We start from the raw sequence: 24,744 nt of genomic DNA, 5'->3' as shown, positions 1-24,744 counted from the left end.
GCACCACAATCAAATGAATAGAGATCTTTACTTGTATTAACGGATTAGAGAGATTTTGTAGCGATTTAGCTGATAGCTGTACTTCTTCTGTTTACAATTTAGACAAATTAATAGGAACCTATCTCGGATAGGGGTTAATTGATTATTTATTAATTTTTTGATATATTAAAAAAAAAGAGAAGAAAATATATTTGGAAATGTGTGTATAAAAAATGTAAAGGATAAAAATCTTACATAGAAAATGTCTGGAAAATAGTTTACAAAATAAAAAAATACATAAAATAGGAAAAGTGAGAGATAATATTTAAATATAGGGTAAAAACTAATATTATATGTGATTAGAAAAGACAATCTATCTCTCCACAAGTAACTTATTAGCGAACTTTTTGCGAGTAATCAAAAGAATGTTAGGAACTATCATCAGCTCAACTTCTGAACAATATGCAGAATTTAAATTTCCACACTCGTAATAAACTCTTAGTGATTGTGATAACTTTATCATTCGGGCTATTCACAGGCATCTGGCAACTTAACTCTCTGAGACAGGAAGTTCTAGTCCTTGAAACTTGACCTTAATCCGAGAATTAAACTTGCTGAGCAAATTATTTTCCATATTTATCGTTGCGCTCAACAATTTTACCTTCCACGCCAGGATCTTTTAGCACAATAACTATAGAAATAGGGCAATTAGAATGATTTCCTTACTGAACTTCTTTTTCCCCTGTGTAGACTATAAGAAAACTAATAGGAAATCCCTTTCGGCAAAACTTTGAAAAGTTTAATAGGAACTTTAAATTGTATAATTGAATAATTTTGATTCACTATGAAAGTTGTACAAGTATTGTTGTCATCTAATTAATCATAATATGGGATTATTTTCACATTAGAAGAGTAAAAAGAATTTTATTAAGATATTTGACTAAAACATTGTGAAATATATAAGTATAATTATAAGTTTAATATTTTAGAGCGTTTGATAGTATTTTTCTGTATGTATAGAACATTGTAAGCTGTTCACGGGGTGACGATGATTTTTCTTGTAATATCTGATTTTATTAAAATAACTTATTTACCAAAAAAATCTCTGAATTTCCTTCCACTGACTTTAGCCGAGACACCAGGCGAGTTCTTCAAATTCGAATTCAACCCCCGGGCGCACATTTGGTTGGCTTCGACTGGCCAGCGGAAACCTGCAAAAGTGAAATTCGAGACGTCATCGTGATTGCTTGTGAGTGACAAAAAATATTTTGCAAAGATATTTTCGGGGCGGATTTCCTCGCGTTTTCCGCACAAAATGGCTTTCGTGGCGGAAATGAAGATGCTCCTCGCGTGTCGGGGCTCCTTTGGCCAGGTGAGATCAGTGAAATCCGGTGTGGGATCACGTGTAATATGGAAATATCGCATCAATTGCACTTTCCGTCTCTGCGTTACATAACCTGTTCTGACGTGGGTCTGCGGGCTCTTTTGATAAATCCATCGCTTTATTTACATTCCTGCCAATTTGCGATTCAATTAGCCTCAAGTGGCGTGTGAGACAATCGCTGATTAATGCGGCCAATCGATCCAGTCAATGAACATGCCCGCGGCCTTGGAAGGACGCGCCTCACAATTGATTTGTCTCAGAGTGGGCAATCGAAAGTGTCTGGAAATCGCATTAATTTATGACTCGTGGATTTTATCGGTGTTGTTTTTCGCACTTGCAGATTCGCTTCGCCTCCCAAGCGGCCGGCGCCATGGTGAAGGAGTTCCAGGTGTACCGCTGGAACCCAGACGAGCCGTCGAAGAAGCCCTTCATGCAGACGTACAAGGTGGACCTGAAGGAGTGCGGCCCCATGGTGCTGGACGCCCTCATCAAGATCAAGAACGAGATGGACCCCACGCTCACCTTCCGGCGCTCCTGCCGCGAGGGCATCTGCGGCTCGTGCGCCATGAACATCGGCGGCACCAACACGCTGGCGTGCATCTGCAAGATTGACCGTGACACGGGCAAAGCGGCCAAGATCTATCCGCTGCCGCACATGTACGTGGTGAAGGATCTCGTGCCGGACATGAATAACTTCTACAAGCAGTACAAATCGATCCAGCCGTGGCTGCAGCGCAAGTGAGTATCGCGGAGGCTCGTCTCCTGGCGCTTATCGCGCCTCTCGGCTTGCGTCAATCGCCAGACAGATTGCAAATTTCATTCATCTCTCTCGCTGCGCTATCAGTTCACTGAGGGTTCAATGATTTGGGCAGCAGAGCGAGCCACGCGACCAGAAATTCCCTTAAATGAACCTCCGAAATTGCCGTGAAATTGATGTTCGTCACAGTGTTGGGCAAAACCGAGCGTGGAAAAGTGTGTTTTTGAGGCCTCTTTAGCATTCCAATTGACGGGGGGCTTTCAAGGGGAGGAGTTTTAGGGCCGTGGGAGATCCAGCAATTAACAGATCTCTCTTTCAATTGCAGCGACACGAGCGAGAAGAAAGGCGATGCTCAGTATTTGCAGTCGGTTGAGGATCGCGCCAAGCTGGACGGTCTGTATGAGTGCATCATGTGCGCCTGCTGCTCCACATCGTGTCCATCGTACTGGTGGAACAGCGACAAGTATTTGGGGCCGGCGGTGCTCATGCAGGCCTATCGCTGGATTATCGATTCGCGTGACGAGAAGACGGAGGAGCGTCTGGATCGCATGCGTGATCCCTTCAGCGTCTACCGGTGCCACACCATCATGAACTGCAGTCGCACATGTCCCAAGGGCCTCAATCCCGGACAGGCTATTGCTGAGGTGAAGAAGCTCATGTCTGGCCTGGCCAAGAAGGGCGATCCCGGACTCGAGACGGCCGCGATGCACAAGAAGTAGCCTTGTGACTTAGCTAAAGCGATTTCAATATGATAATTTATATAGCAGATCACCGCGAGAGGAGTGTAAAGAGTGGAAAAGCAAGAAAAGCGAGAAATAAATTGTGTTTCGGCACGTGATTTCGTTGATATATTGAAATTGTTGTTTTGAGTGTATGGAAAAGTGTGGAGTCGAGACACAAACCTTTAGCGGGTATTTCGCCGTAACATCGTTGGCAGCCCTGAATGCTCACCCAAACGCCATAATTAAACAGTGACGTCACCTTTGTTTGCGATAGACGCGATGGTCCTCTTGGAATTTCACCCAAAAACCGTGTTATTTCCGTGAATAGCGTGCAGAAAAGTGTGTGAAAGTGTCGCTAAACCTCCTTTTCAGGTAATTGTGATGGAGTACTGGTGAAATGTGGCGTATTTCACGGGAAAAAAGGGGATGTATTGTGAGCGCGTGAAAATGGAGAATTGTTGTGTCGTCACTGCGTGGCCCCCTTATTCGATATGTTATAAATAGCGTCTCAGCCTTTCTGACTCTCAGCGAGAGAGATGAAGTTGCGGCACGCGAAAGTCAATTGTTTGGGTGTGAAGTGTGAAGGGAAGGTCTCGTCCTTTCTCACTTCTTCGGCACAAATCGAAGTGTGCGCGTTCCCATCAACAACAGACCCGTGAGATAAACAATTGCCCTCGCCAGTCTCTCTTCCCCTTCTGCGTCGCGTACAGTACTGTATGCCGTGTGATGACGCGCACTTCTCCATGCGCCATATAGAATGAGAATGGGAGGGATGACGAGCGTGAAGTGTGAGAATGAATTGTTGTATTTTTCCCGTTGCCTTTCTCTTGACAGTGAAAAGTAAAGCGTGCGCGTGTGAAACGCTGAGCCATGGACACGGTTTCGCCACCGCACACTCGATCACGATCGCGATCGAAGACGCCCTTCATCCCGACCGTGCCGGAGGATTATGCAAAGTCGTCGGAAAATGCTGATCAGCAGCGCGAGAAGAAGCGATCGCCAGTGCGAAAGGAGCCCACAGTTCAGTGAGTATTCTAGGCTCTTAGTCAGACTGCTTGAAGATGTTTGGCCTACAAAGATTATGTAATTGTCAAGCATAGCTACACAGGAATGCATGAAGGAAAATGATATTGACATTACACATGTTTACACAAGAGTTTATGTACACACTGTACATGAATGACAAGAAGTTTATGTGGAGGGTTTGCTCAAAACTTCTCCCAAAATACACTCTCAGACTTTGTATCATAATTAGCTGCTAGATAAAGAGCAAGAGTATTGGTTTTTCAACACATGAGCTTCAAAAGAACAGACTTAAGATGCATGATTAGCTTTATCACGTGTATTTGAGAGCATTGGAGGCTTTGTAGAGATCACACTGTATTAACATTCCTCTTTATTTGTCCGGCAGAACCATCCAAGAAGTGGAGGAACCCTCGCAAACACCTGCCAAGCGATCAAAGAGGGAGACTAAGTCCACAAATGTGTCCCCGAATGAAGGCACGAGTGGCAAGAGTCAGCAAAGCAGTGTGTCCAGCAGCACTGTTGTCGTGACATCCACAACGAAGGTCGTGACGCGAGGAGAGGCTGCAAGTGCCACATCAAGCGTTCAGCAAACATCCACCGCCACCCCGAAGCGCGATATGGTGAACCAGAAGGAGTTCAATCGCGGCCTGGAGGGGAGTTACAAGAAAATCAGCACACCGCGCAACAACAAGGCCACAGGATCGGTCGCTGGGAGTACGAATGGGAACCTGAGTGAGCACATTGCTTACAAGGAGTACAAAGATGCCGGCGAGTACTGGAATAAGTTCCCCAAGACCGACTACACGTACAGCAAACTGTCGCCGCACCGGCGAGAGATTATTCCGGGTGTGATTGCCATGCCGAATATGTCGCGAAAGAGTCTGGAGAAGCACAAAGAGCGGGTGAATCTGATGGCACTGCAGAATCCATCGCAGGAGTCATATATTCGTGCCAGATATGAGTCGAGTAGATTCGCAGGTGCCGGACGCGCTTTGCACTACGATTCGGGTGAGGATGAGATGGACTTGTCGCAGTTCGACAGGAGGAAATACACTCAAGTCTATCGTGAGACGGTGTTCAAGAGAATCTACACGCGCATCATCACAACCATTGTCACCAGCTGGTATTGGATCTCTCGCCCATTCAGGGCGTCCGAGAAGACGGCCTATTACACAGACGTTCATCAATCTGAGCAACAAAAAAGTAAGAAAAACTCTTTGATTGAGTAAGATTTCGCTATCATTTGAGATTTGTGCACAATGTCAGAAATTTTACATAATTTATTCAATGAGTGTGTGAGACTTGTGAAACGAGCTGAAAAGCGAAAGAGAATGTAATATTTTGCATGCAAATGTCACATGTGAAAACGTGTTTTCAATGCAGCCATACAAGAATTTTTGCCAATATTTTCAGGCATCTTTCGTCGCTTGTCGTCAGCCATTGGCAACAGCTTCATGTATGCTTTCCAGCGTGTTTATCTGCTGATCGCCTGGATCCTGCTGCTGGACACGTGGCTGTTGCAGAGCAAAACGGAAGGCGGTCGTCATAAGAAGAAATTCTTATGGTTCTTGATTTTACTGCTTCCATTCTTGCTGTTCGGAGGTGAGTGACTCTCTTCTTCAGATATATGAATTCTCGCTAGCAAAAAAGACTTCATGTTTCACACGATAAAACCTCCACACTTTAAGGGGTGATTTTTTTTTGTTTATTGCGGAACGACATCACCTAATTGATACTTTGATATGTCTTTTTCAGGAGCCTATTACTTCCTTGATCCACCTTCCACATTGTCATTGAAACAATTCACTAACTCACTCAATTCATTGCAAATTGATCGCGTGAAAAATTATGCCATTGACTCATTTGAAGCCCTAAAAGTGGCTTCGGGTGGTTGCGTTGACTATTTGAAAGTCACCACAAGTAATCTCGTGGATGAGGCACAGAAATTGTGGAATGAGAATTTTTCACGTCCATAAAATTTTCAAATAATTCATATAAATTAATTGATTAATGCATTGATAATCATAACATTTAGAGAGGAGGTTCTTAATAATACACCATTTTTTCTTACTGAGTTTGTCACACGAGTAAGATTTGCCCAAAATGATGCAATTTCTTATTCGTGTTTCAATGCAATTTTACATTTTAATTGGTTCTTTGTGCAACACTTATTGTAGAATTAGTTCTTATATTTTTTTTTTGTAAGAATTTTGCCGGGCGGATTTTTCTATATCTAATTGCATTATTTCAATTAAAAATTATACATATTAATATGAATGCGTCACTAAAATTAAATTCAATTAAGTACAAAAAAGTATTTTACATAAAGTAGATTTATAGATTTTTTTTTCTGATTGGAACTTGATATTTTTTAATTTACAAATTAGTAATAATAACACATAGTAGATTGTGTACAAGAATGAACAAAAAAAATTGATATTACGACACGTAATATATTAATATAATTGATTCTAAAGTAGTGAAAATTCACTTTTCTGGCAATTTAACATCACTTCCAGAAATTCAGAGTGAATTTAGATTAAGGAAATATTTTCATACATATTCCTAAATATAATCCCTCTATTGAATCCTTTTCCAACGTCCTTGTACAAGAAACCGTTGCATTAAATGTTTTCTGGAGAAGGATAGAGAGAACTTCAGCGAGACTTGATGGTGGAAAAAAGAAAATGAAAAGATGATCACTTTCTACCGCACAACATCACAATAAACTTTTTCTTATTTTTCCTTTTTTTTGCATAAATCACATTGAGAAGACAAGCAGTCTTGAATGTTTCTTTGAAAACATGAAAACAAACAAAGCATTGAAAGAGTAACATAGATTTTTTTCTTTTTATAATTTATTGTCATATCTGTAAGTTTTGTCAATCGATAGAATGGTAAATAAACAAGATTAATAAACAAAGAACATTTTTCTTTATTTCTTGCGGAAGCATTTATCTTCTTTTGGTGGTATTCTGCTTGCATTTCAAGTGGCTGTCCTCTATCCTTCTTCACACTTTTCTCACATTTCGTGAATGCATTTGTAAAATAAAAAGAAATATTAACTTTGTCTCATGTTTTTATTATTTTTCTGAGCGTCTGTATAGAAATCATGAAGTGATAACTCTTAATTGATTTTCAATTGATTAACAAATTTGTTGTTTTGGTCAAAAGTGTGAAATAAGATAAAGGATCGGCCTGACTAACATCAAAACTTAAGGCTCATCGTTCTTGGGCAAAGAATGAGATGTTTATTTGATCTTTTCAGCACTGGCTCTGTCAGAAGAACAGAAATCGGTGATGCAATTTCTTCCCCTCAGTCTCGGATGGTTGCCATCAATCTTCCCATCGTCAGCTTCCACGTGGAGGGAATATCTTCCCAATCTCAATCAGTTCGCCTTCTTGCTACCGTCTAGTCAGGAGAGAAGCGACGAGAGTGCGAACTTCAAGCAATATCTCACAGCTGAAGAGTACGCGAAACTCTTGAGTCACATTAACCAGTACATTGAGGCCATGGTGATTAAGAAGGACAACGAGAGGACTTCCAGTGAAAAGTTGACTGTTCTCATTGACAAGATTGTGCAGGAGAACATTGTGATGTACAAATATCAGCTGACCGAAGAGGATATCGAGAGGATTGTCATGATAACACTTGAGCGATTGAAGACAGACAAGACGGCAGGATTGCAAATTAATCAGGACGTTATCAATAAGATCACTTTGTCAATTAGAGATCAGTTTGAGGGCGAGTCGAAGACACAAACTGATGAGATCATTGTGAAGATTCTTCAGTCAAATCGTCTTGTGGAAATGATGGAAGAGCGCTTCAAAGGCAGTGAAATGCCACAAGATACTTCGAAGTATGATGAATTGATAGCGAAACTCTCCTTGGAGATCAGCAATATCCGACAAGATCTTGTAAATCGCGCCAATCGCGATGAGGACATCAATTTCACGTTGGAAAGCATGAAATCCCAGCAGGAAAATATCGCTGATCAATTGTACGACTTCAGGAGGGAAAGTGATGATAGATTTGACAAACTTCTCAGTGACATTGATGTGAAAATTGCTGCCATGAGTGATTCACAGTATTCTGAGATCGATAAGCACATCCGTCGATCACTTGTGCAGATTTTCAACATTAATCAAGGCGGTGGTGAATTCGACGAGAGTGATCTTCGTGCTTGGATTAAGAATTTGTTTGTTGCCAAAGAATACCTGGAGGCTCGTCTGAATGATGTTCAAAGTCAATTTAGTGGTCAAATGGCGGAAGAGATTCAACTGTTGTCTGGGATTATTATGAAAAATATCACAGATACGCTTAGGGTGGAAATGCTGTCGCTCGTGGAGGGAAAGATGTCGGGTCAGGGGTTGGGAAATGCCCAGGAGATTGACGTGAGTGAGGATCACGTGAGGCGAATCGTGTGGGACGCTCTGAGAGTGTATGATGCTGACAAAACTGGTCTGGTGGATTATGCGCTGGAATCGGCTGGTGGACAAGTGCTCTCCACGCGATGCACTGAGAGTTATCACACGAAAACGGCGCAGATATCAATCTTCGGCATCCCTCTGTGGTATCCCAGTAACACACCGAGAACTGCCATCTCGCCCAGTGTTCAGCCAGGCAATTGTTGGGCCTTCCAAGGTTTTCCGGGATTCTTGCGTGAGTAGTGAAATTGATGAATCTCCACAGAACATCGATTTATTGACTTTTTGCCTGACTTCCAGTGCTCAAACTCAATCTCCCAATTCTCGTGACTGGTTTCACGATGGAGCACATTCCGAAGTCCTTGGCGCCCAATGGACAGATTGATTCAGCCCCAAAAGGCTTCTCCGTTTGGGTATGTTTTGACTAAAATGTTGTCTAATTCAAAGGTGGGATGAAGTGTAAAGTCAATTTGCACGACACTTTTCAGGGCTTGACGGATGAAGGTGATCAGGAACCGCTCTTGTTTGGGAAGTACATCTACGAGGACAGCGACAGGAGTCTTCAGTACTTCCCAGTGGAGAATCAAGGCATCACGAGACTTCATCAGCTCGTGGAGCTGAGAATTGAGTCGAATCACGACAATCCCATGTACACGTGCCTGTATCGCTTCCGTGTTCACGGAACTCCTCGATCGTGATGTTCAACACACTGCAGCTGAAGCGCTTTACCGAAGAGTGACTTAAACTTGACTAAAAAAAAAACCTAGTATTTTACAATGCAACGTTACTACATGGAAGTAATCGTCAGGAAAATAATTTGTATGTGTGTGCAAAAGAAGTAGAAATTTAGGGTCTTTTTGTAAATAAAAGAGGAAGTGAATGGTTTATTTTTTTTACAAGTCTGTGTCGTGACGAATTTATCAGTTAGCGGATTTTTTTTAGCATAAACTCTGTAGGTTTAATTGACTTTCTTTTAAAGATTGCTGGTCGATGTCAAAGTACAAAAGAAGATACCAAGATCAATGCTTAATGGCTAAAATAGGTCAAGAATACGTTTACAGTGACACTCGATTGAATTTAACAGCGGCATATATATAAATTGAAATATAAGCTACATATCCAAAGAGTGCGCAATAGCCTATTAGAATCATTATTTTGTAAGGACCGACGATATCAGTGTAAATGTACTCTTTCCCTTTGATTTATGATAGTTTTTTAGGAATACGCCTTAGAACATTAGTTTTATTTTTAGTTTCACGCACAGACTCAACAATTTGTACAGCTACAAAATCACACATCACTTGAAGTTCGGAAATAGACGGTTTCTCTAAGATAATAAAATACTTTTCCTCGATATTCTGGTCTTTTTTTCTATATTGATTGTCGATATTTATTACATAAACTCGTGTCCATAATTTGTTCTGTTTGAGAGAAAAAACCTATCAGTTTGACCAGGAGTATTTATAGAAGTCTTTTGTAGTTAATTTTTATATATTTTATTGCCAAAATATCATTTGGCGCTGAATAATATTTTGATGTGAAACCAAGATTACGGACTTATGTGTGTAATAAAGTAGGAAATGAGTAATAAAGGCGCTCCCTCGCTTATTTGTGAGTGTTTTTAAAATCAAATTAGTCCAAATTGGATATGTCATGAGACATCAGCTTTCGTGCCACTATCAGTTCGGCAGACTCGTCAGTTGTCTGTGAGCAATTGAGACGGGAGCAAGTGAAAAAATACGACAGTGGAATTTTTCCCCAAGAGTCTCAAGCAGATTTGATATTGTGTGCCTTCTTCGGATTCGTCTTTGTGTGTGCGCGCGCCAAACAAAGGGAAGGAGCAGCAAAATGAGGAATCTGCTATTGCCACTCTTCGCTGTGACGCTCTTTGTCACATGCCGAGCTGTGAAGATTCAAGATTGTGGTAATGAGGAAAAGGATGCTGTTTTCCTGTCTCTCGAGATCACTCAACTTGGCAAAGTGCGCAGAGTCTCACGAAAGAATGATAAAGCGGCAGCCGAGAAGAGTGATCTTGTGTGTAATTTTTTCGCCTCCGACCTCAATTGATATCAATTCATGAATTTTATTGGTGTCACGACTCTCTTCCACCACGCAGGATCAAAAGCCGGATCATTCTCGAAAGTGGAAGTGACAAATTGCAATATGGACGCTCCGCCGTGCATTCTCAAGCGCAACTCAAATGTCACCATCTCGATTGAATTCACGCCAGGTAAGGAAGCACACCTTTATCTTGTGCACAAGGCGATTTTTCTTAACGACAAATGCCGAGTCATTTCACGGAAAAAAACCACACAGAATAATGCACAAAATTATGGTAATGTTAATTACCATTTGCAGAAAATGTCGAGTCAGAAATTCTCAGAATGTTATATTTTGTGTGCATGCACTTCGTGATTATCATGCTTAGGCTTAAAGCGAAAGTCAAGATAAGAAAGAGTCTTTCTTGCATGTTTTTCTAGCTCAAAACAAGCTATATAATCAGACAATCTTCCTGCGCTTCCTGTGCTGGTTATATTTCTGATGTCTCGTTGAGAATTAAGAGAAAAGTCATCTTATCATTGTGTGTCCCAAATGGGGACGAAAAATCCTTAATCAATTCCAGACATCGAATGCAACGACGTGACTGCAGTTGTTCATGGAGATCTTCTGGGCGTTCAGGTGCCATTTCCCATCTCGAATCCCAACGCCTGCCAGAGCCCAGGAGTGGATTGTCCCATCCAGCCCCAAACCACTTACAGCTACACGGCGACTCTGCCTGTGCTCAAGAGTTACCCTAAAGTATGCCACACACTCAATATCTCCTCAGCTGATCTTTAACCAATCTCGCAATTGCAGGTAAAAGTTAACGTAAAGTGGGAGCTTCAGAATGCCAAGAAGGATGACATCGTGTGCGTTATAATCCCAGCCAAAATCGAATAACAATCTTCCATTTCACGAAGTGTTTAAGTGGGTTTCCTTGAAGAACTTGTCCTGATATCCCAAAAAAAACCACAGATTTTCATATGAAAGACTTCAAAATTTATTCCAATTATTAAATCTCTTACTCTTCTCGAATTACAGTTTTGCGTTTAGGATTCTTACGTTAGATTAATGCCAATTATTAAAAAAAAAATTCTGTGTAATAAAACACCCAAGCATTCAATAAAATAGTTCTAAGAATTCATGAAAATCTTTGTCACGTATCAAAGGATATTTGTCTTTTCGCCTTCAACAGATTCGTCAAATTCTTCCCGCCCACGAGTTTCTGCTTCTTATGACTCGAAATGTGCGGACTCACGTTCTTCTGATCCTTGCCGGAAAACAGTCCCTTCTGTGCCGATCGTTGCCTCTCGCCACTGTCCACATTCTCCCTCAGGATACTGCCCGTATCGATCATGCCACAGAAGAAGGATCCCTGAGTACCCTGACTTGCATTCTCCGACTGACTGAAGCGCAGCGATGTCGACTGACTCGAGTTCTCCGACAGGAGCGACGACGACGATCTGTGCATGCCACTTCTGTAGCTCTCCAAGGACACATAGCCATTCGGCCTGAGATAGCTCCTCATCAGCTCCTTCTTCCTGCGCTCACTCGCATAAATCTCCTCCACGGTTTTGCCCTGGAGGACATCAAAGAGAATATTGTTGGCGATCCTGAAAGCACAAAAGCCCGTTAATCCACAATTTCTCCACTCACTTTCTTTTGACATCAAACTTACTTCGACATTTGCTCACTGACGCTGCCAAAAGTCTTTCGATTGGTCTCCAGAAAGAGCCTCTTCACTGCCTTCGCCATCACCGTGGCGTACTCCTTGAAGTGATCGTGCTGTCCAGAAATCTGCTTCCGCTGCAGCGTCTGCGAGACAATATAGAGGAGTTTCTGCTTCTCCAGATCCGTGAGATACGCGTGACTAGATGACGTTCGACCGCTGAGGCACACATCCGATGTGGTCTTGCACAGGGAACTCTTCGTGGCCAGCATGGCATTCTGGCGCGCCACATATTCCGCCGTGAAGCTCTGACTTCGCCCAAAGCTGCCATCCAATCGTGCCAACTTGCGCGTTCCCTCATCGTCGTCCTCCAGAGGACCTCTCTTGCGCTTCCCGTTGAACTCCTCCGCCATGTTCTCCCTGTTCGCCAGCGCGGCGATGGTGAGATTCGACAGGGAAGCGCCCTGGGACAGATTCGACACACTGCTGGAACTGTGCTGAGAGAAGGAGGAGTAGCGAGAGATCTTGGGCGAGGAGAAGAGCGCCCGCCTGGAGCGATCCACGCGCTGAGCCACTTCTGGCGTCACAGCCGGACGAACGTCCTCTTGTCGCGGAGGACTCTGGAACAAGGCTCTCTTCGATGTCTCTCGCGTGAGCGCGGGTTTCACCTCCACTTTCTCCTTCTGCTTCGACTTGGGCGTCTTCCGCTGCGCCGGCAAGCATCTCTTCGGCGTCTTCACGCGTGACAATCGACTCCGCTTCGAACCTCTGTAAGAAATTAACATTTAACTCTCCATTCCCACTCGAGATTGCCTTCAAACAAACCTCGGATCCAGCATTATCTGTCGACTTGAGGACGCTTGAGACAGACGTTGTTGGGATGAGGAGAAGCTGGTCTTCTGCAGATTTGCACACGAGAACATAGCTTTGCGCTTCGCCAAATGACTCAATCGCCGTCCGGGTGATTGATTCAGTGTCTTCTGCCTCAAATACCGCTTCTTCGAGCTGGACGGAGAGTTCAATTTCACAAAGCTCGAGCTCGTCTCCGCCCCAATGAATCTCTCAGCATATTTAACAGTCAAGCTCTCGATTTTCTCACTGTATTTCGACCTGTTGTAGCTGAAATCGGATAAACACAGTCATGAGCTGTTGTTCTTTGAAAGAAAAAAGAGCCAATTTAGCAAATTTTACGGTCACACTTACTGCATTCCATGAGTGAAAACATTCCTAGCGTGCGGCCACGAGGATTCTATGGCTTCCTGGACGGTGTTGAGGGGCTTCATGACGGTCTCCGAGAGGCGGTTAATCTCCTGACACTTTCCACTCGATTCCGCCGCGTTCTTCTCGAATATACTGAGTATCGTCTCGACTGAGAGGTAGGACTTGGTTATGGAAGGCGGCGGCAGGACGCCAGCAAGGGCGTTCTGGAGGCGCTTCAGCATCATCCTCTCCCGCCTGGACGGAGTGTCTTCGTCGGTTGACTGATTGAGGAACGACAGCTCGCATCCGCTCTTCTCGTCAGTCGTGTTAATCACAGCCTCGTCGTCGGAATCAAAGCCCAAGATGTCAGGCGATCTGGCATCGCAATCATCCGCCTCATCAGCACACTGGCTGTCGTTCAAATTCACCGATTCCGTGAGATCTATCTGCAAACTGGCCTGCGAAGAGTCCAGAACCGTCGTTGAAGTGTCATTCATCGAATCGTCCACGTTGATGAGAATCGACGTTGTCTGTTGCGGGATCTTCCCGTTGAAGGTCAGCTCCTCGGCTTTCGGCTCTTGCGCCTCCCCGGAGATCGCATGGAACACCGCCACACAGCTATCGTCCACAATCTCAGTCGGAGACATCTCAGGAGCAATGACTTGGCTGCCAGCGGCGATCATTTCATTCTGGAAGCGAATATCCTGATCGGAAATCACATCTGACTGATCTGTTGAGGCCACACTGGAGTGCAGGAAGATCACATCCGCCTCTTCCTCTGAGTCGGCATTGCAAATGAAGGAGAAGCTCTGATTTTTGGGGAAAACCACAGCACGATGCTCCGGAAAGGAGATTGAAAGTTCGCCATTCAAGCTGTTGTCGCGCTGCTTGTCAGTCTCAAAGCCCCGCATTTCAGCCAATTTACCACCCTCGCACTCCATATTCTCCATCATCTCCACTTTCATCGTCACCCTTGATTGTCTATCCTTGTGGGAGGAATGAAATTAGATGGAATTTCACACTTTTCACGGACTTTTCACCCACTTTTCCCCCCGAAATTATAGCTTGTGTTTTCTCCCGCGATCTCACTGTCAAAATCGGTCAAATCAACATTCGAAAATGCGACACCAGCGCCACAGCGGCTACTAGACAAGCTTTGGGGCACTGACACCAGAGGCGCTCTGTGTTAGCCTCGCCGCCAGCCGCCTTCAGCGCTGTCACAAATATCGCCATCACTTTGCATTCGACCGGCTTCCTGGTAAGTTCATCTCCTTTGTAAATTACATTTTCGCCTACTTAATTGCAATTTTCCTGCGAAAAATGCAGTTCAATTGGTAGATAGATAACAGTGTTATCACTTAACGATAATTTTGATTCGAGATATTGGTGAAATAATGAATAAATTGTCCATTTGTGGTGGCACGTGTTGCACGTGGTGGTGAAAGTAAAAATGTGTATTTCTCTTTCAGATTTTTGTGATTTCCACGAGATATTTTCACAAGTTTTCTCCTGAAACACAAGGAAAGCCTACGGAAAGCATTAAGATGACAAAATACAGCGGGACTTTGAGGAAAACCATGTGGGGCAAATTTGAGGTTAGCTTGCTGACTTGGGGTTCCGGCAATGATGGCGTTCCCTGACTCCAAAGGCAAGTAAATCGAGTATATCTGGGAATAGGATGAATGGAAATATGATGATTTTCAAGTACCGCCCCAGGCCTAAAAACATTGCGGATTGGTTTTTTATCTGAGAATTTATTGAAGTCAACAAAATTGTATTTAGTGAAGCGAAATAGTTGCTGAAATTATGCTTTTTGGCTTACAGAACCTTTTCAAATGGGAAAATGCGGACTTTAAGATGTCTTTCTGAGTGTTCCGGAAATGAAGACGTTTCCTGACTTCAAATAAATCCACAATAACTTATTCCGGTGAGTTACTTTATAAACTTTTTATAATTTATATTAAAATGATGATTTTTACGTACCGCCCCAGGCCTAAGACCATTGCGGATTGGTTTTTATCTGAAAAATTATATTATTTAGCAAAAATATGTATTTATTAGAAGAAAATTGTACAATGATTTTCCTCTTTGGCTTGCAGAGTTTCTTGTGGAAAGGAAAATGCGGTCTTTAAATGGTTGAGTTGATTTTGAGGTGAGTCTGGAATTTTCTTTTTCAAATGTATTTATTGCGCGAATTGATGATAAATTTGACAAGCATATACCTGAATATTATGTTGAACATCTTATTCTGATTTCAAAAATACTCTTCACACACAAATGAACGTTTTCCGATAAACTAAAGAATCAATTTCTTTTACAGACGGGAAGACTTTTATTGCGAAAAGTTGCTGAAAAACTCCTGAAATCCCTGAGGTAAGATTTTGCTTTAAAATTGTTTTATCATAAGTTTAAAATGATGATCCAATTAGTTCAGTTATCCCTATCATAAAAAAGAATGTCCTTCAGAGGCATTCTTGCTGACAATTGAATTCCTGAAGTAACATGAAAAAGAACTCAATGGTTTATTGATAATTAAATTATGCTAATAATTTGATTTCTTCAAATCATTTTCCAGATTTATCTCTGATCTTTATGTCATCCGGAAGGACGAGAAGGAAATAAACTAATGCTATTTTTGGTAAGTTTCGAGTCTTTTATAAGTAAAATTCACAAAAGCAAATGATGACACTTAATATACGCTATTATTACGCTATGAAATGATTACAACTTGCCCTTTCTGAAAATGCCATTCAATCAAGCTAAATTAGTTCAGAATATTTCTTTTCTAATTCGTCTAAATTTCCCTTGTTTTCCAGATGATCATCGAGGGAATTTGGTGGGCGCGCGAGTCTGTAAGATTGTGTCCAATAAAGACAGTGAATTTATTTACATCTTGAGTTTGATTGCGTCCACCCAAGACAATCGCTTGATCTCCAGGCGTCCTTTTGTTTGCACGAAGAGTTTATTGGGGAGGCTCTTTTGTCCCAGCGTCGTGGCTCCGGTCTCTTTCTGGCCCCTCAAGTGCTGCAGGCTCTCGTCCACGTGCACATCGACAGCGGCTGCGTGGACATAAGTCGAATCCACCACGGCGTCGGAGACATTCACGCACACCTCCTTGGACTCGTTCGTGATGACGACATTCTCTCCCCAGAGTTCCGCCAGCTGCAGTCGAATGTTCCCGCAATGCACCTTGGCCAGCAGAGTGCCGTTGAAGCCGAACATCGTGAGATTTCCCTGCTCAACAATATTCACTTCTGCGTTCCGATGAACGCAATTGAGTGTCAGATTTCCCGTTCTGCTGGTGAATTTCGAGCTGGTGCTGTAGCACGATTCTGTGGAGATTGATCCGCTGACAGTGTCCACCTGCAGCTCCTCGCCGAGCACCTTCTCCAGCGACACACTCCCGGACTCGCCCGTCTTGATTTGCACGTGAAATCCCTGAGTCAGTCCCTGGCAGACAATGTCCCCTCTTTCGCTGTGCAACCGGATGCTCTCGCTCCTCAGATTCCGCGTTGATATTCCGCCGGACGTCGAAACTGCCAATTTGTCGCTGTGAAGATCAGACAACTCCAGCGCTCCGTCGGATTTCACGCTCAAATCCGCCTTCACAGGAATCTCCAGAGTCACTTCTGACGCTCCCGGTTGATCAGCGCAGTCCACATTGACGTCATTGCCCAGGACGCGGATGGAGAAGGCAGAATCATCGGACACGGTGGCTCTCAGGATGTTAGCGTCCGGACAATCGAGGAGGTCGTAAGGGAGGATTTTCACTCGAGACACTTTCCCGAAGTTCACATTTATGTGCGAGAATGGATGGATTTTCTCAACCACTTGCTTCTTGTCTTGCCTGGCGACAGTGCCAGTGTGTAACTTCACGGATTTCCGCCGGGAAAGCACCGGAATAACGGAATTAACAACAATCCTCCTGATCATTTTTTGCGGTTATGCGTGCAACAGCTGATTGGCATTTTATACAGCTGGGACGTGGGACAAAATTACAAATATTTTTTACACAAAAATTTATGCAAAGATACATAATTGAAGTGAAAATGCTGAAGTTCCTCGGTGTAAATTCATATTCATTCTTATCCAAGTTCTTATCAGAACATGGGTAAAAGAATTCGTGAGTGTGGTAAAAATCTGCCTTTTGTTACGCGGTAGAAAATAATCAAGTCTGATATGTTTTGACATATTGATTTTTTCTTCGGAGTTTTGGCAATATGGATAGTGCAGAAAAAACTCATTTCTATTAAAAACAATGATCTAAATCACCCTAGACAGTAGTGAAATCGACAACTGAGTGACTAAAGATTCTGATATCGAGTGAAAACAGAGTTTACGGGCAGTTCCTGTGGGTGAAATTGTGAAGTGAAAATGCCGAGCACTCTTTTGTTTGCCACCAACAATGAGGGGCGGGTGTACGCCCTGTCGACGGGCAACTCGGCGTGGCGGGAGTTTCTCTATTTGGGGCTGGAGTTCAAGAAGGTCTCCGCGGTGCCCCACTTCATGTGGTCCATCGGCGGCGATCGGCAGGTGTACGTTCACGTGCACGGCCTCGACATTCCCATTCGCGTGAAGGAGGAGGCCTTCGAGAACGAGCGCTGGCTCCCGCTGGAGGGCTTCAGCAGCCGTCTCCTGCCCACGGATCGCTACAACTTCTCCAACGTCGACGGGACTGTGAATCGAGCCATCGATCGCATCCGGCTGCCGTCGATGGCGTGGCAGTGGGAAGGCGATTGGCACCTGGACTGCTCTCTGGACGGACAGCCGCTGGATCACGATGCCTGGACGTATGCTCTCGACTTCCCGGCCAAGTTTCAGATCAAGAAGAACTGGAATTCGTGCGTGCGACGGCGGAAATGGGTGAGATTCCGGCGATACAGCGCCATGAATTCCTGGTGCGCCGTGGCGCCGCTGCACAAGGATCCCACACAGGAGCCGTTCATAGACGTGGCCATCGGTGGAACAGCAGTGCCGGGTCTGGCGTCAGGAACTCTCCTCGTGTGGGCAATCACAGCTCACGGGAGAGTGATGATCCGCGCTGGCGTGAGCACGACATCGCCTGAGGGGCTGCGCTGGACGGCGATCTCCACGCCGTCCGGCTGTGAAGTCTCCCAGATAAGCGTGGGAGCCACGGGATTGGTCTGGGCCAGTCTCTATTGCGGACGAGCCATCGTGCGCACTGGCGTGACGAAGGACTCGCTCATGGGCGAGAGTTGGCTGGAAGTGAAGCCGCCGGGCAGCGGACTGAAGATCATGCAAGTGTCTGTGGGAACAAACTCCGTCTGGTGCGTCACGAACGACAATCACGTGTGGTTCAGGCGGGGCGTGAAGGGCGAGACGGCGGGCATCAGTGAGGATGCTGCCATCGGGAATGGTTGGGTGGAAATGGTGGGCAATATCTCGAGTGTCTCCGTGGCGGCCAATGATCAAGTGTTCGCCGTGGGCTCAGAAGATCGCGCTCTCTATTTCCGATCGGGCGTGTCCACCAGCGATCCCACGGGCAAGAAGTGGCGTCTCATTCAGTGCCCAATGCAGCTCAGCCGGACATCGAGCATGGCATCCCTCGCGTCTCGACGAAGTGGCTCTGGATCGCCAGGCTCCAGGCATCGCAGCTTGAGTAGTTTGCTGAGAGGACAACACCAGGCGGAGAGCATGATTCTCAGTGAGGAGAACGAGGAAACGTCGAGATCGGCGCCCACAGTGAATCCTCGACACAAGCCGGAGCTGTGGCAGAAGCCCGTTGACTCTCCGCCCAGCACGGTGGGTAGCTTGACGACAGCTGAAGCCCGGAAGGCGGCTCGTGAAGAGGAGGCGCTGTGCGAGAAGCTGCAAAACGTGGCTGCAAGTGCGCCAGTTGAGGAGATATTTGAATTGTCTGGCAGACACTTTGAGACTCCGCTGCGGAATCCACGCGCCTGGAGTCCTGTCCGGAGTGTGGGCTCAATGGTGGGCACAGAAGCCCATCCGGAGAGTGATTCTGTGGTGTTCGACGCGGAAACTTCTCGGGATTCGGGTGTGTTTGGGGAGGAGGACGACCACGGCGGATCTCAGTATTGGGCGGAGTGCGATGTTATCTGGACAGGCTGCAGTGCCGGCGCAGTGACTGTTGATCCACAGATGCTGCCCAATTGGTTCAATGACACCTTGTCGGGCAGTAGTCAAACGGAACTCAATCAACCGTGGCGTCTGCGCATTCTGGAGGATCTCAAGGGACGTCTGTCGGATGCCGATGACCTGGACAAGTACCAGATGGCAGTGGAGATGTCCTCGTGGGTGAAGAGTGGCGAGGCGCGCGTAGCCAAATCCCATGGCGCCTTCGAGGACTGTCTGATTGAGTTAGAATGGGTGACTGCTTCGGGAAACAGTGGTCTCGATTCGGGAACTCTCACGATTCTCAATCCCGACGGAGTGACAACAAAGATGCAATTTCCTCTGTCTGAGATCACCAGCGTCATGTGTCAGAGTGAACCGGGATGCCCTCGTCTGGCCATTCATGCTCCGCGACTTCCGCTGGGATCATCGCTGATCAAGCTACAATTCGCCGGTGACACCGACATGGAGGACTGGCTGTCGCATCTCACTTCTGTCTGCTGCCAGATAAACGAGGTCCACGGTCGCCCCTCAGACAATTGCGTGTGGATCACCACGAATCTCGGCGATGTGTTCGTGTTTGATCCATCCTCGCTGAAGGCGCTGCAGTTCAAGGAGGACAAGAGCTTGTACGTCCAGGAAATCGACGTGTCTGCCACTGAGACGCCCTATCACGTGCCACTCGCTAATGGGTAAGTTGCACGCTCTTCCATGAGAAATCTCTCGTATGCCTGTGAATTGGCTTTCTATGCAAAATTTGAGTTCTATCTCGATAACAGAGTGAGATAAGCACTTTAACGAGAGCTTTGGAAGAAAGAAAAAACAGCACAAATTACTTATTTTAGTTACAAAAAGCAAAGATGAAAAAGGGGATGTGAAACAAATGAACCAATCTGTTCAATTACTTAGAAAATTTCCACTTTGTTTTATAAGACTGCTTAGAAACAAGAATAGAAGTTTATTTCCGGTGTGTTCTTGAAAGTAAACAGCTCATAAAATGTGTGTGTCACACACATTAACTTTCAATATGACGCTGAAGCTGTAAAAATTATAAGTTATTGTTTCCCATTGAAATCAATTTATTTTTATTCTCATTAAGCAAACTTAATGTCTGTCAAATGGGATTTCCCAAAACTACACGCATACTTAAAGGCGGATGCCAAAAGTACAAAGAAGTAAAAAAAAAGATTTATTTAAATTCTTTTATTGTTCCTATTGTCACATGCTTTTCGTGTACAAATATTTATATGGCTATAGTTACAAGAGTCACTTCAGTCAGTTTGAAGAAGAGCTGTTGAGAGAATTATTGGAAGGAATGAGCTTGTGTTGTTTGATGTAGAACAGAATTGTGTGAATTGATGTGTTTGGAAAGAATGTGCAGAAAAGATTGTTCATTGGAAATGTTGTGTCTCCAAATCTCCTCAAGGGAATTTGATGCACGGACTTTGTGTGCAATACACACGTTTGCCGTCCGGTGGGCAAATGCACACGTTGCAATCATTCATGAAGCTTGTGTTGGGAACACAAACCATACCGCTGTCAAGCTCTAAAGCTATAAGGATCAACAAGAAGTGGCATCAGAAATAACATAATAATGTTTGTGTGTGGGGCAAAAAGTGTTTCTTTATTAGTTATGCAAACTATTTGGCGATATTATATTGCCTCTTCTGGCTAAATGGGAAGCAACAAAAAAAAAAGAAAGAAACATGGCAATTTATTGTTCAGCGCAATTTTAAGTCATTCTCGAGATGCATGATGGGGATTTGGTCATGCTGCCGATCATGCAATTAGTTACCAGTGTCTCGCCTCTTGCGATAAGGCGTAGCTTCTGCTGGCTTCGGTGGGCATTCCATTCGTGTGCAGAAAGCCGCGGTTCCGCTCGGGGAACACGTGCAAGTGTTGCAGCCATCTGGGGCAGTGAATGTGGATCCTGGGGTGCAATCTGGAAGGGATTTGGATTAAAGCATTATTGGGATGTTGAGGTGATTCAGGGTGGAAAATCGTAATTACTTTCACTTCGCTTCTTGCGATAAGGCATGGGAGCATTAGCCGGTATATTGACGCACGCCATCAGAGTGCAGAATGAGTTCTTGCCGTCCTCAGAACAGGTACACCAGTTGCAGCCATCAGAAGACTTGAAGCGCGATCCGGGCTGGCATGCTACAGGGAATAATTTAAAAAAAAAACAGAGATGTTTAGAAATGTTTGCATGAATGTTATATTTAAAAATAGAATGAAACAGTGATAAGATTTATGTACAAAATTGAAAGTGAGCATGGACTGAAAGATTATCTTCCCCAGAGAGAGAGAGAGGGTTATCGGAAGATTAGAATAAGATCACACACGTTTGACTTTGACGTGAGCAGAGATGCTGTTAACTTTATCAAAGTTCCCATCAAAGATCTCCTAACTCACGAGATATTTTAAGTGAATTTTTATGGACGCCGTAAGTTGTACGGAAAGCTTAACCTTCTTCCTACAGCTATCAAGAATTTTTATATAAACAGCAGTTTTCTTTCGCTATTGACTTTGGTTGGTTGCCAAAGAGTTCCACTTCTAGGTACTGCGATTCTTGTTATCGGAATTTATATATTTGACCTGAACAGGAAAAGTTCACGAGTTTGTGATAAATTTTTTGTAGGTTTGACACCATTTCTGAATATTCATGATAATTTGAAGCGTTGAACGCAAGTTTGTAGTGAGGGTAAATAGGATAATTGCAACTTACAATATGCTTGTGGATCATCGCCTTGAACATCTTGTGGTCTTGGGCAGAATTTCTTCGTGCAAAAGTAATGAGTTCCCTCTGCATTGCACACGCAAGTGTTGCAATCCTCTTCGTCTTTGAAAGAGCTGCCGGCAACGCAAGCTTTGCCTGAAGGATCATTCTTCAGGATTTGTCCTGCAGTAAATGAATCCAGTGAGTTACTAAATCCAGTGGGAAATAGTGAAATAAATTACCCATTGTGAGGGAGACTACACAAACCAGGAGTGAGAATACCACAAATTTCATCATTGTTGAACAAAAGAGTTTTCCGACGCGAATTACTGAACTTGACTCGCTGAAGAATCGATATGAACTGAGAGTTGAGCGAGTAAAGATCTTTTATATGTTGACAATGTTTAGCAAAACACAAGCAAAAGTGATTTCTTATCTCTCTAGTCAGTGTTATGTAAATAATACATCAATATTTGTCACTCAGTATGCATTCGTGGAATTAGCATTATAATATTTACCAAAAGCACACAAGTTGTAGTGATTTTGGTCCAGTGTCTTGAACAAAAAAACCACCGTATTTTCTTAGGAAATAAAGATCAAAAGTAATGACTTCGGAATTTCCATTTCATACTATTGACGTTGCTCGATTTCCCTATATTGAATATACAAAAGAACCACCATTTGTTATTGATAAGAGTGATTAAAGTGAAACATTTTCCACCACAATACTTATTATTGTAATCATTTATTTGTATTGCAGATTAACACCTGGAACGGAGTTGGAAATATTTGGATGTGTTTACGATGATGCAGATCACATAAGGTTTGATCTGCAGTGTCATCCGACAGTTAAAGTGCGCCACAAAGTGGAGTCACAGCGTCATGTGCTCATGCATCTCAATCCTCGCTTTAACGAGAAAGAGATCATTCTCAATTCAATGGAAAATTCTCAGTGGATGACCGAGATAAGGGACAGTCGAATGGTGTTCAGTCAAGGAGGGGAGTTCAAATTGACGATCAGGTGAGAAGCAAATGATAATAAGATAACGACAATATTGTATTCAACAATATATTGTGCTCTACTTTTACCACTTCTTGAGCTTATTTAACACTTTTCTCAAAACCTTTATAACCTTGATAAGAACTGACCTGCACTCACAGCACTTCTCTGACATGTTTTACTTTGCCAGATGCGAAAGTGCTGGCTATAGAATCTCCGTGGATGATCGTGAATATCTCTTGTTCAAGCATCGAGGAGCACCGGAAACGATTAGCTCGTTGTTTGTCAGCGGACGCATAAAACTCTTCCGCGTGGTTTACCAGAGTTCGTGGCCAATTGTGCCGCTGCGGGATGTGTTTTGGCGCCAAATGGGAGGCCACTTGAGGCGCGTGGAGTCGTGCTGTGCCGGCGTGACGTGGGGCATCAGCTACGATGGGACAGCGTGGGTGTACACGAGTGGATGGGGTGGGGCATTCCTCAAGGGTCTGGAGACCAGCACCAGTGGGATTCACACGATGTCCGACACGCACAAGTACTACATCTACGAGAATCAGCGATGGAATCCCCTGTCGGGCTACACATCGACGGGCTTGCCGACGGATCGACACATGTGGAGTGATGCCACGGGGAAACACAAGCGCAGCAAGGAGCACACCAAACTCCTGTCCATGCACTGGCAGTGGATCTCGGACTGGCTCGTGGATTTCTCCACGCCAGGTGGTGTGGATCGCGAGGGATGGCAATACGCGGTGGACTTTCCTGCGACTTATCACGGCAAGAAGCAGTTTACGGACTACGTGAGACGTCGTCGGTGGTTCAGGAAGTGTCGACTGACCAGTTCTGGGCCATGGCATGAAGTGGGCAATGCGAAGATTGTTGATATGGCACTGCAACCGGTGCCGGCGGCAGATGATGGCTTGTCCAGCATTGATCTGATGATTTGTGTGTGGGCTGTGGCGCCCAATGGCGATGCTCTGTTCCGTCATGGCGTCTCGCAGTCAAATCCCTCGGGAAGTTCGTGGGAACATGTGGCCAGCGAGGAGCCTCTGGTGTCCATCACGTGCACCACTGATGCAAAAGTCTGGGCGATTGGTCGCAATGGGTCGGCGTTCTATCGCTACGGCGTGACTCGAGAGAAGCCTTTGGGTGTGAATTGGCAAGTGGTTGAACCGCCCCAGGGAGCGAGTCTGAAGCAAATCAGAGCTGGAAGTGCAGGTGTTTGGGCGCTGGACTCCACGGGAAGATTGTCGGTGAGGCGCGAGATCAGCGTGACATTCCCAGAAGGCTCTCATTGGCAGTTGCTCAACAATGTGCCTAACGATCCGCCACACGGCGAGGGATCAAACGTAGGCTTTCGCAGCGTGTCCGTGGGTGAGCAAGTGTGGGCGGTGTCCAACACGGGCTTCATCTGCAAGCGATGCGGCATCACGCAGAACAATCCCGCGGGAACTGGATGGAATTTGGGCATTCTCGTGAGTCTAGCAATGATGTATGAAAAGGTTGTATGGAAATTGTTTATAATTCTTCTTTTTCTTCTGTGTTGCAGGGAAATTTCCAGCATGTCTCAGTCAATGGACTTATTTAACTGTGAAAAAATGCAGCTTGAAGTGTTTTAATTTTAATTGTATTGACGTATCTCAGTGTATTTTACCAAAAATTTCTTATTATTTAATTATACTTATTACTGATCAGTGGAAGTATAGTTTTGCTCAGAAATTGTGGCTTTT

The 24,744-nt window shown here is 44.4% G+C and overlaps 7 protein-coding genes across 7 annotated transcripts; 4 read left to right on the top strand and 3 right to left on the bottom strand.

Moving 5' to 3' along the window:
* The first annotated feature begins 1,198 nt into the window (after positions 1 to 1,198).
* On the top strand, positions 1,199 to 2,977 carry LOC132263966 (succinate dehydrogenase [ubiquinone] iron-sulfur subunit, mitochondrial). The gene is made up of 3 exons (XM_059763991.1): positions 1,199 to 1,351; positions 1,704 to 2,101; positions 2,446 to 2,977. Exons 1-3 carry the CDS (start codon positions 1,295 to 1,297, stop codon positions 2,837 to 2,839), a joined length of 849 nt encoding a protein of 282 aa, XP_059619974.1. The 5' UTR covers positions 1,199 to 1,294; the 3' UTR covers positions 2,840 to 2,977.
* A 117-nt stretch (positions 2,978 to 3,094) lies between these two features.
* LOC132264123 (klaroid protein) lies at positions 3,095 to 9,652 on the top strand. The gene is made up of 7 exons (XM_059764209.1): positions 3,095 to 3,214; positions 3,677 to 3,867; positions 4,254 to 5,071; positions 5,282 to 5,470; positions 7,137 to 8,531; positions 8,597 to 8,709; positions 8,785 to 9,652. Exons 2-7 carry the CDS (start codon positions 3,713 to 3,715, stop codon positions 8,992 to 8,994), a joined length of 2,880 nt encoding a protein of 959 aa, XP_059620192.1. The 5' UTR covers positions 3,095 to 3,214; positions 3,677 to 3,712; the 3' UTR covers positions 8,995 to 9,652.
* A 398-nt stretch (positions 9,653 to 10,050) lies between these two features.
* LOC132264131 (NPC intracellular cholesterol transporter 2 homolog a) lies at positions 10,051 to 11,476 on the top strand. Its single transcript, XM_059764218.1, has 4 exons — positions 10,051 to 10,220; positions 10,413 to 10,526; positions 10,920 to 11,095; positions 11,153 to 11,476. Exons 1-4 carry the CDS (start codon positions 10,145 to 10,147, stop codon positions 11,234 to 11,236), a joined length of 450 nt encoding a protein of 149 aa, XP_059620201.1. The 5' UTR covers positions 10,051 to 10,144; the 3' UTR covers positions 11,237 to 11,476.
* LOC132264124 (uncharacterized) lies at positions 11,313 to 14,324 on the bottom strand. Its single transcript, XM_059764210.1, has 4 exons — positions 13,209 to 14,324; positions 12,831 to 13,124; positions 12,015 to 12,773; positions 11,313 to 11,949 (listed from the first exon to the last, which is right to left on the bottom strand). Exons 1-4 carry the CDS (start codon positions 14,168 to 14,170, stop codon positions 11,493 to 11,495), a joined length of 2,472 nt encoding a protein of 823 aa, XP_059620193.1. The 5' UTR covers positions 14,171 to 14,324; the 3' UTR covers positions 11,313 to 11,492.
* A 1,697-nt stretch (positions 14,325 to 16,021) lies between these two features.
* LOC132264127 (uncharacterized) lies at positions 16,022 to 17,247 on the bottom strand. The gene has a single exon (XM_059764213.1). It carries the CDS (start codon positions 17,136 to 17,138, stop codon positions 16,092 to 16,094), a length of 1,047 nt encoding a protein of 348 aa, XP_059620196.1. The 5' UTR covers positions 17,139 to 17,247; the 3' UTR covers positions 16,022 to 16,091.
* Positions 17,248 to 17,425: 178 nt separating this feature from the next.
* LOC132264122 (tectonin beta-propeller repeat-containing protein) lies at positions 17,426 to 24,678 on the top strand. Its single transcript, XM_059764208.1, has 4 exons — positions 17,426 to 19,990; positions 22,778 to 23,038; positions 23,208 to 24,489; positions 24,564 to 24,678. The coding sequence occupies exons 1-4, from the start codon at positions 17,580 to 17,582 to the stop codon at positions 24,600 to 24,602; spliced, it is 3,993 nt and encodes a 1,330-aa protein (XP_059620191.1). The 5' UTR covers positions 17,426 to 17,579; the 3' UTR covers positions 24,603 to 24,678.
* Positions 20,487 to 22,393, bottom strand: LOC132264129 (U-reduvitoxin-Pr11a-like). The gene is made up of 4 exons (XM_059764215.1): positions 22,260 to 22,393; positions 22,027 to 22,200; positions 21,309 to 21,458; positions 20,487 to 21,240 (listed from the first exon to the last, which is right to left on the bottom strand). Exons 1-4 carry the CDS (start codon positions 22,312 to 22,314, stop codon positions 21,086 to 21,088), a joined length of 534 nt encoding a protein of 177 aa, XP_059620198.1. The 5' UTR covers positions 22,315 to 22,393; the 3' UTR covers positions 20,487 to 21,085.
* Positions 24,679 to 24,744: the final 66 nt, after the last annotated feature.

Source organism: Phlebotomus argentipes, unplaced genomic scaffold (assembly GCF_947086385.1).
Source record: "Phlebotomus argentipes unplaced genomic scaffold, Phlebotomus argentipes genome assembly contig_32, whole genome shotgun sequence".
Classification (NCBI taxonomy): Eukaryota; Metazoa; Arthropoda; class Insecta; order Diptera; family Psychodidae; genus Phlebotomus; species Phlebotomus argentipes.
Note: the sequence above shows the minus strand (reverse complement) of the source record. Positions and strands in the feature narration are given on the sequence as shown.

What these genes read in the sequence shown, in the direction of transcription:
- LOC132263966 (XM_059763991.1), top strand. Translation starts at nt 1,295, where the DNA reads ATGGCTTTCGTGGCGGAAATGAAGATGCTCCTCGCGTGTCGGGGCTCC. An exon ending in GTCGGGGCTCCTTTGGCCAG is followed by an intron (nt 1,352 to 1,703) that starts GTGAGATCAGTG and finishes TCGCACTTGCAG; the next exon opens with ATTCGCTTCGCCTCCCAAGC. An exon ending in CAGCCGTGGCTGCAGCGCAA is followed by an intron (nt 2,102 to 2,445) that starts GTGAGTATCGCG and finishes TTTCAATTGCAG; the next exon opens with CGACACGAGCGAGAAGAAAG.
- LOC132264123 (XM_059764209.1), top strand. Translation starts at nt 3,713, where the DNA reads ATGGACACGGTTTCGCCACCGCACACTCGATCACGATCGCGATCGAAG. An exon ending in TCCATTCTTGCTGTTCGGAG is followed by an intron (nt 5,471 to 7,136) that starts GTGAGTGACTCT and finishes TGATCTTTTCAG; the next exon opens with CACTGGCTCTGTCAGAAGAA. An exon ending in AGGTTTTCCGGGATTCTTGC is followed by an intron (nt 8,532 to 8,596) that starts GTGAGTAGTGAA and finishes CCTGACTTCCAG; the next exon opens with TGCTCAAACTCAATCTCCCA.
- LOC132264131 (XM_059764218.1), top strand. Translation starts at nt 10,145, where the DNA reads ATGAGGAATCTGCTATTGCCACTCTTCGCTGTGACGCTCTTTGTCACA. An exon ending in CTCGATTGAATTCACGCCAG is followed by an intron (nt 10,527 to 10,919) that starts GTAAGGAAGCAC and finishes AATCAATTCCAG; the next exon opens with ACATCGAATGCAACGACGTG. An exon ending in TGCTCAAGAGTTACCCTAAA is followed by an intron (nt 11,096 to 11,152) that starts GTATGCCACACA and finishes TCGCAATTGCAG; the next exon opens with GTAAAAGTTAACGTAAAGTG.
- LOC132264124 (XM_059764210.1), bottom strand. Translation starts at nt 14,170, where the DNA reads ATGAAAGTGGAGATGATGGAGAATATGGAGTGCGAGGGTGGTAAATTG. An exon ending in GTTTTCACTCATGGAATGCA is followed by an intron (nt 13,125 to 13,208) that starts GTAAGTGTGACC and finishes ATCCGATTTCAG; the next exon opens with CTACAACAGGTCGAAATACA. An exon ending in CAGATAATGCTGGATCCGAG is followed by an intron (nt 12,774 to 12,830) that starts GTTTGTTTGAAG and finishes AATTTCTTACAG; the next exon opens with AGGTTCGAAGCGGAGTCGAT.
- LOC132264127 (XM_059764213.1), bottom strand. Translation starts at nt 17,138, where the DNA reads ATGATCAGGAGGATTGTTGTTAATTCCGTTATTCCGGTGCTTTCCCGG.
- LOC132264122 (XM_059764208.1), top strand. Translation starts at nt 17,580, where the DNA reads ATGCCGAGCACTCTTTTGTTTGCCACCAACAATGAGGGGCGGGTGTAC. An exon ending in GAGTTCAAATTGACGATCAG is followed by an intron (nt 23,039 to 23,207) that starts GTGAGAAGCAAA and finishes TTACTTTGCCAG; the next exon opens with ATGCGAAAGTGCTGGCTATA. An exon ending in GATGGAATTTGGGCATTCTC is followed by an intron (nt 24,490 to 24,563) that starts GTGAGTCTAGCA and finishes TCTGTGTTGCAG; the next exon opens with GGAAATTTCCAGCATGTCTC.
- LOC132264129 (XM_059764215.1), bottom strand. Translation starts at nt 22,314, where the DNA reads ATGATGAAATTTGTGGTATTCTCACTCCTGGTTTGTGTAGTCTCCCTC. An exon ending in TGTAGTCTCCCTCACAATGG is followed by an intron (nt 22,201 to 22,259) that starts GTAATTTATTTC and finishes CATTTACTGCAG; the next exon opens with GACAAATCCTGAAGAATGAT. An exon ending in CGATGATCCACAAGCATATT is followed by an intron (nt 21,459 to 22,026) that starts GTAAGTTGCAAT and finishes TATTCCCTGTAG; the next exon opens with CATGCCAGCCCGGATCGCGC.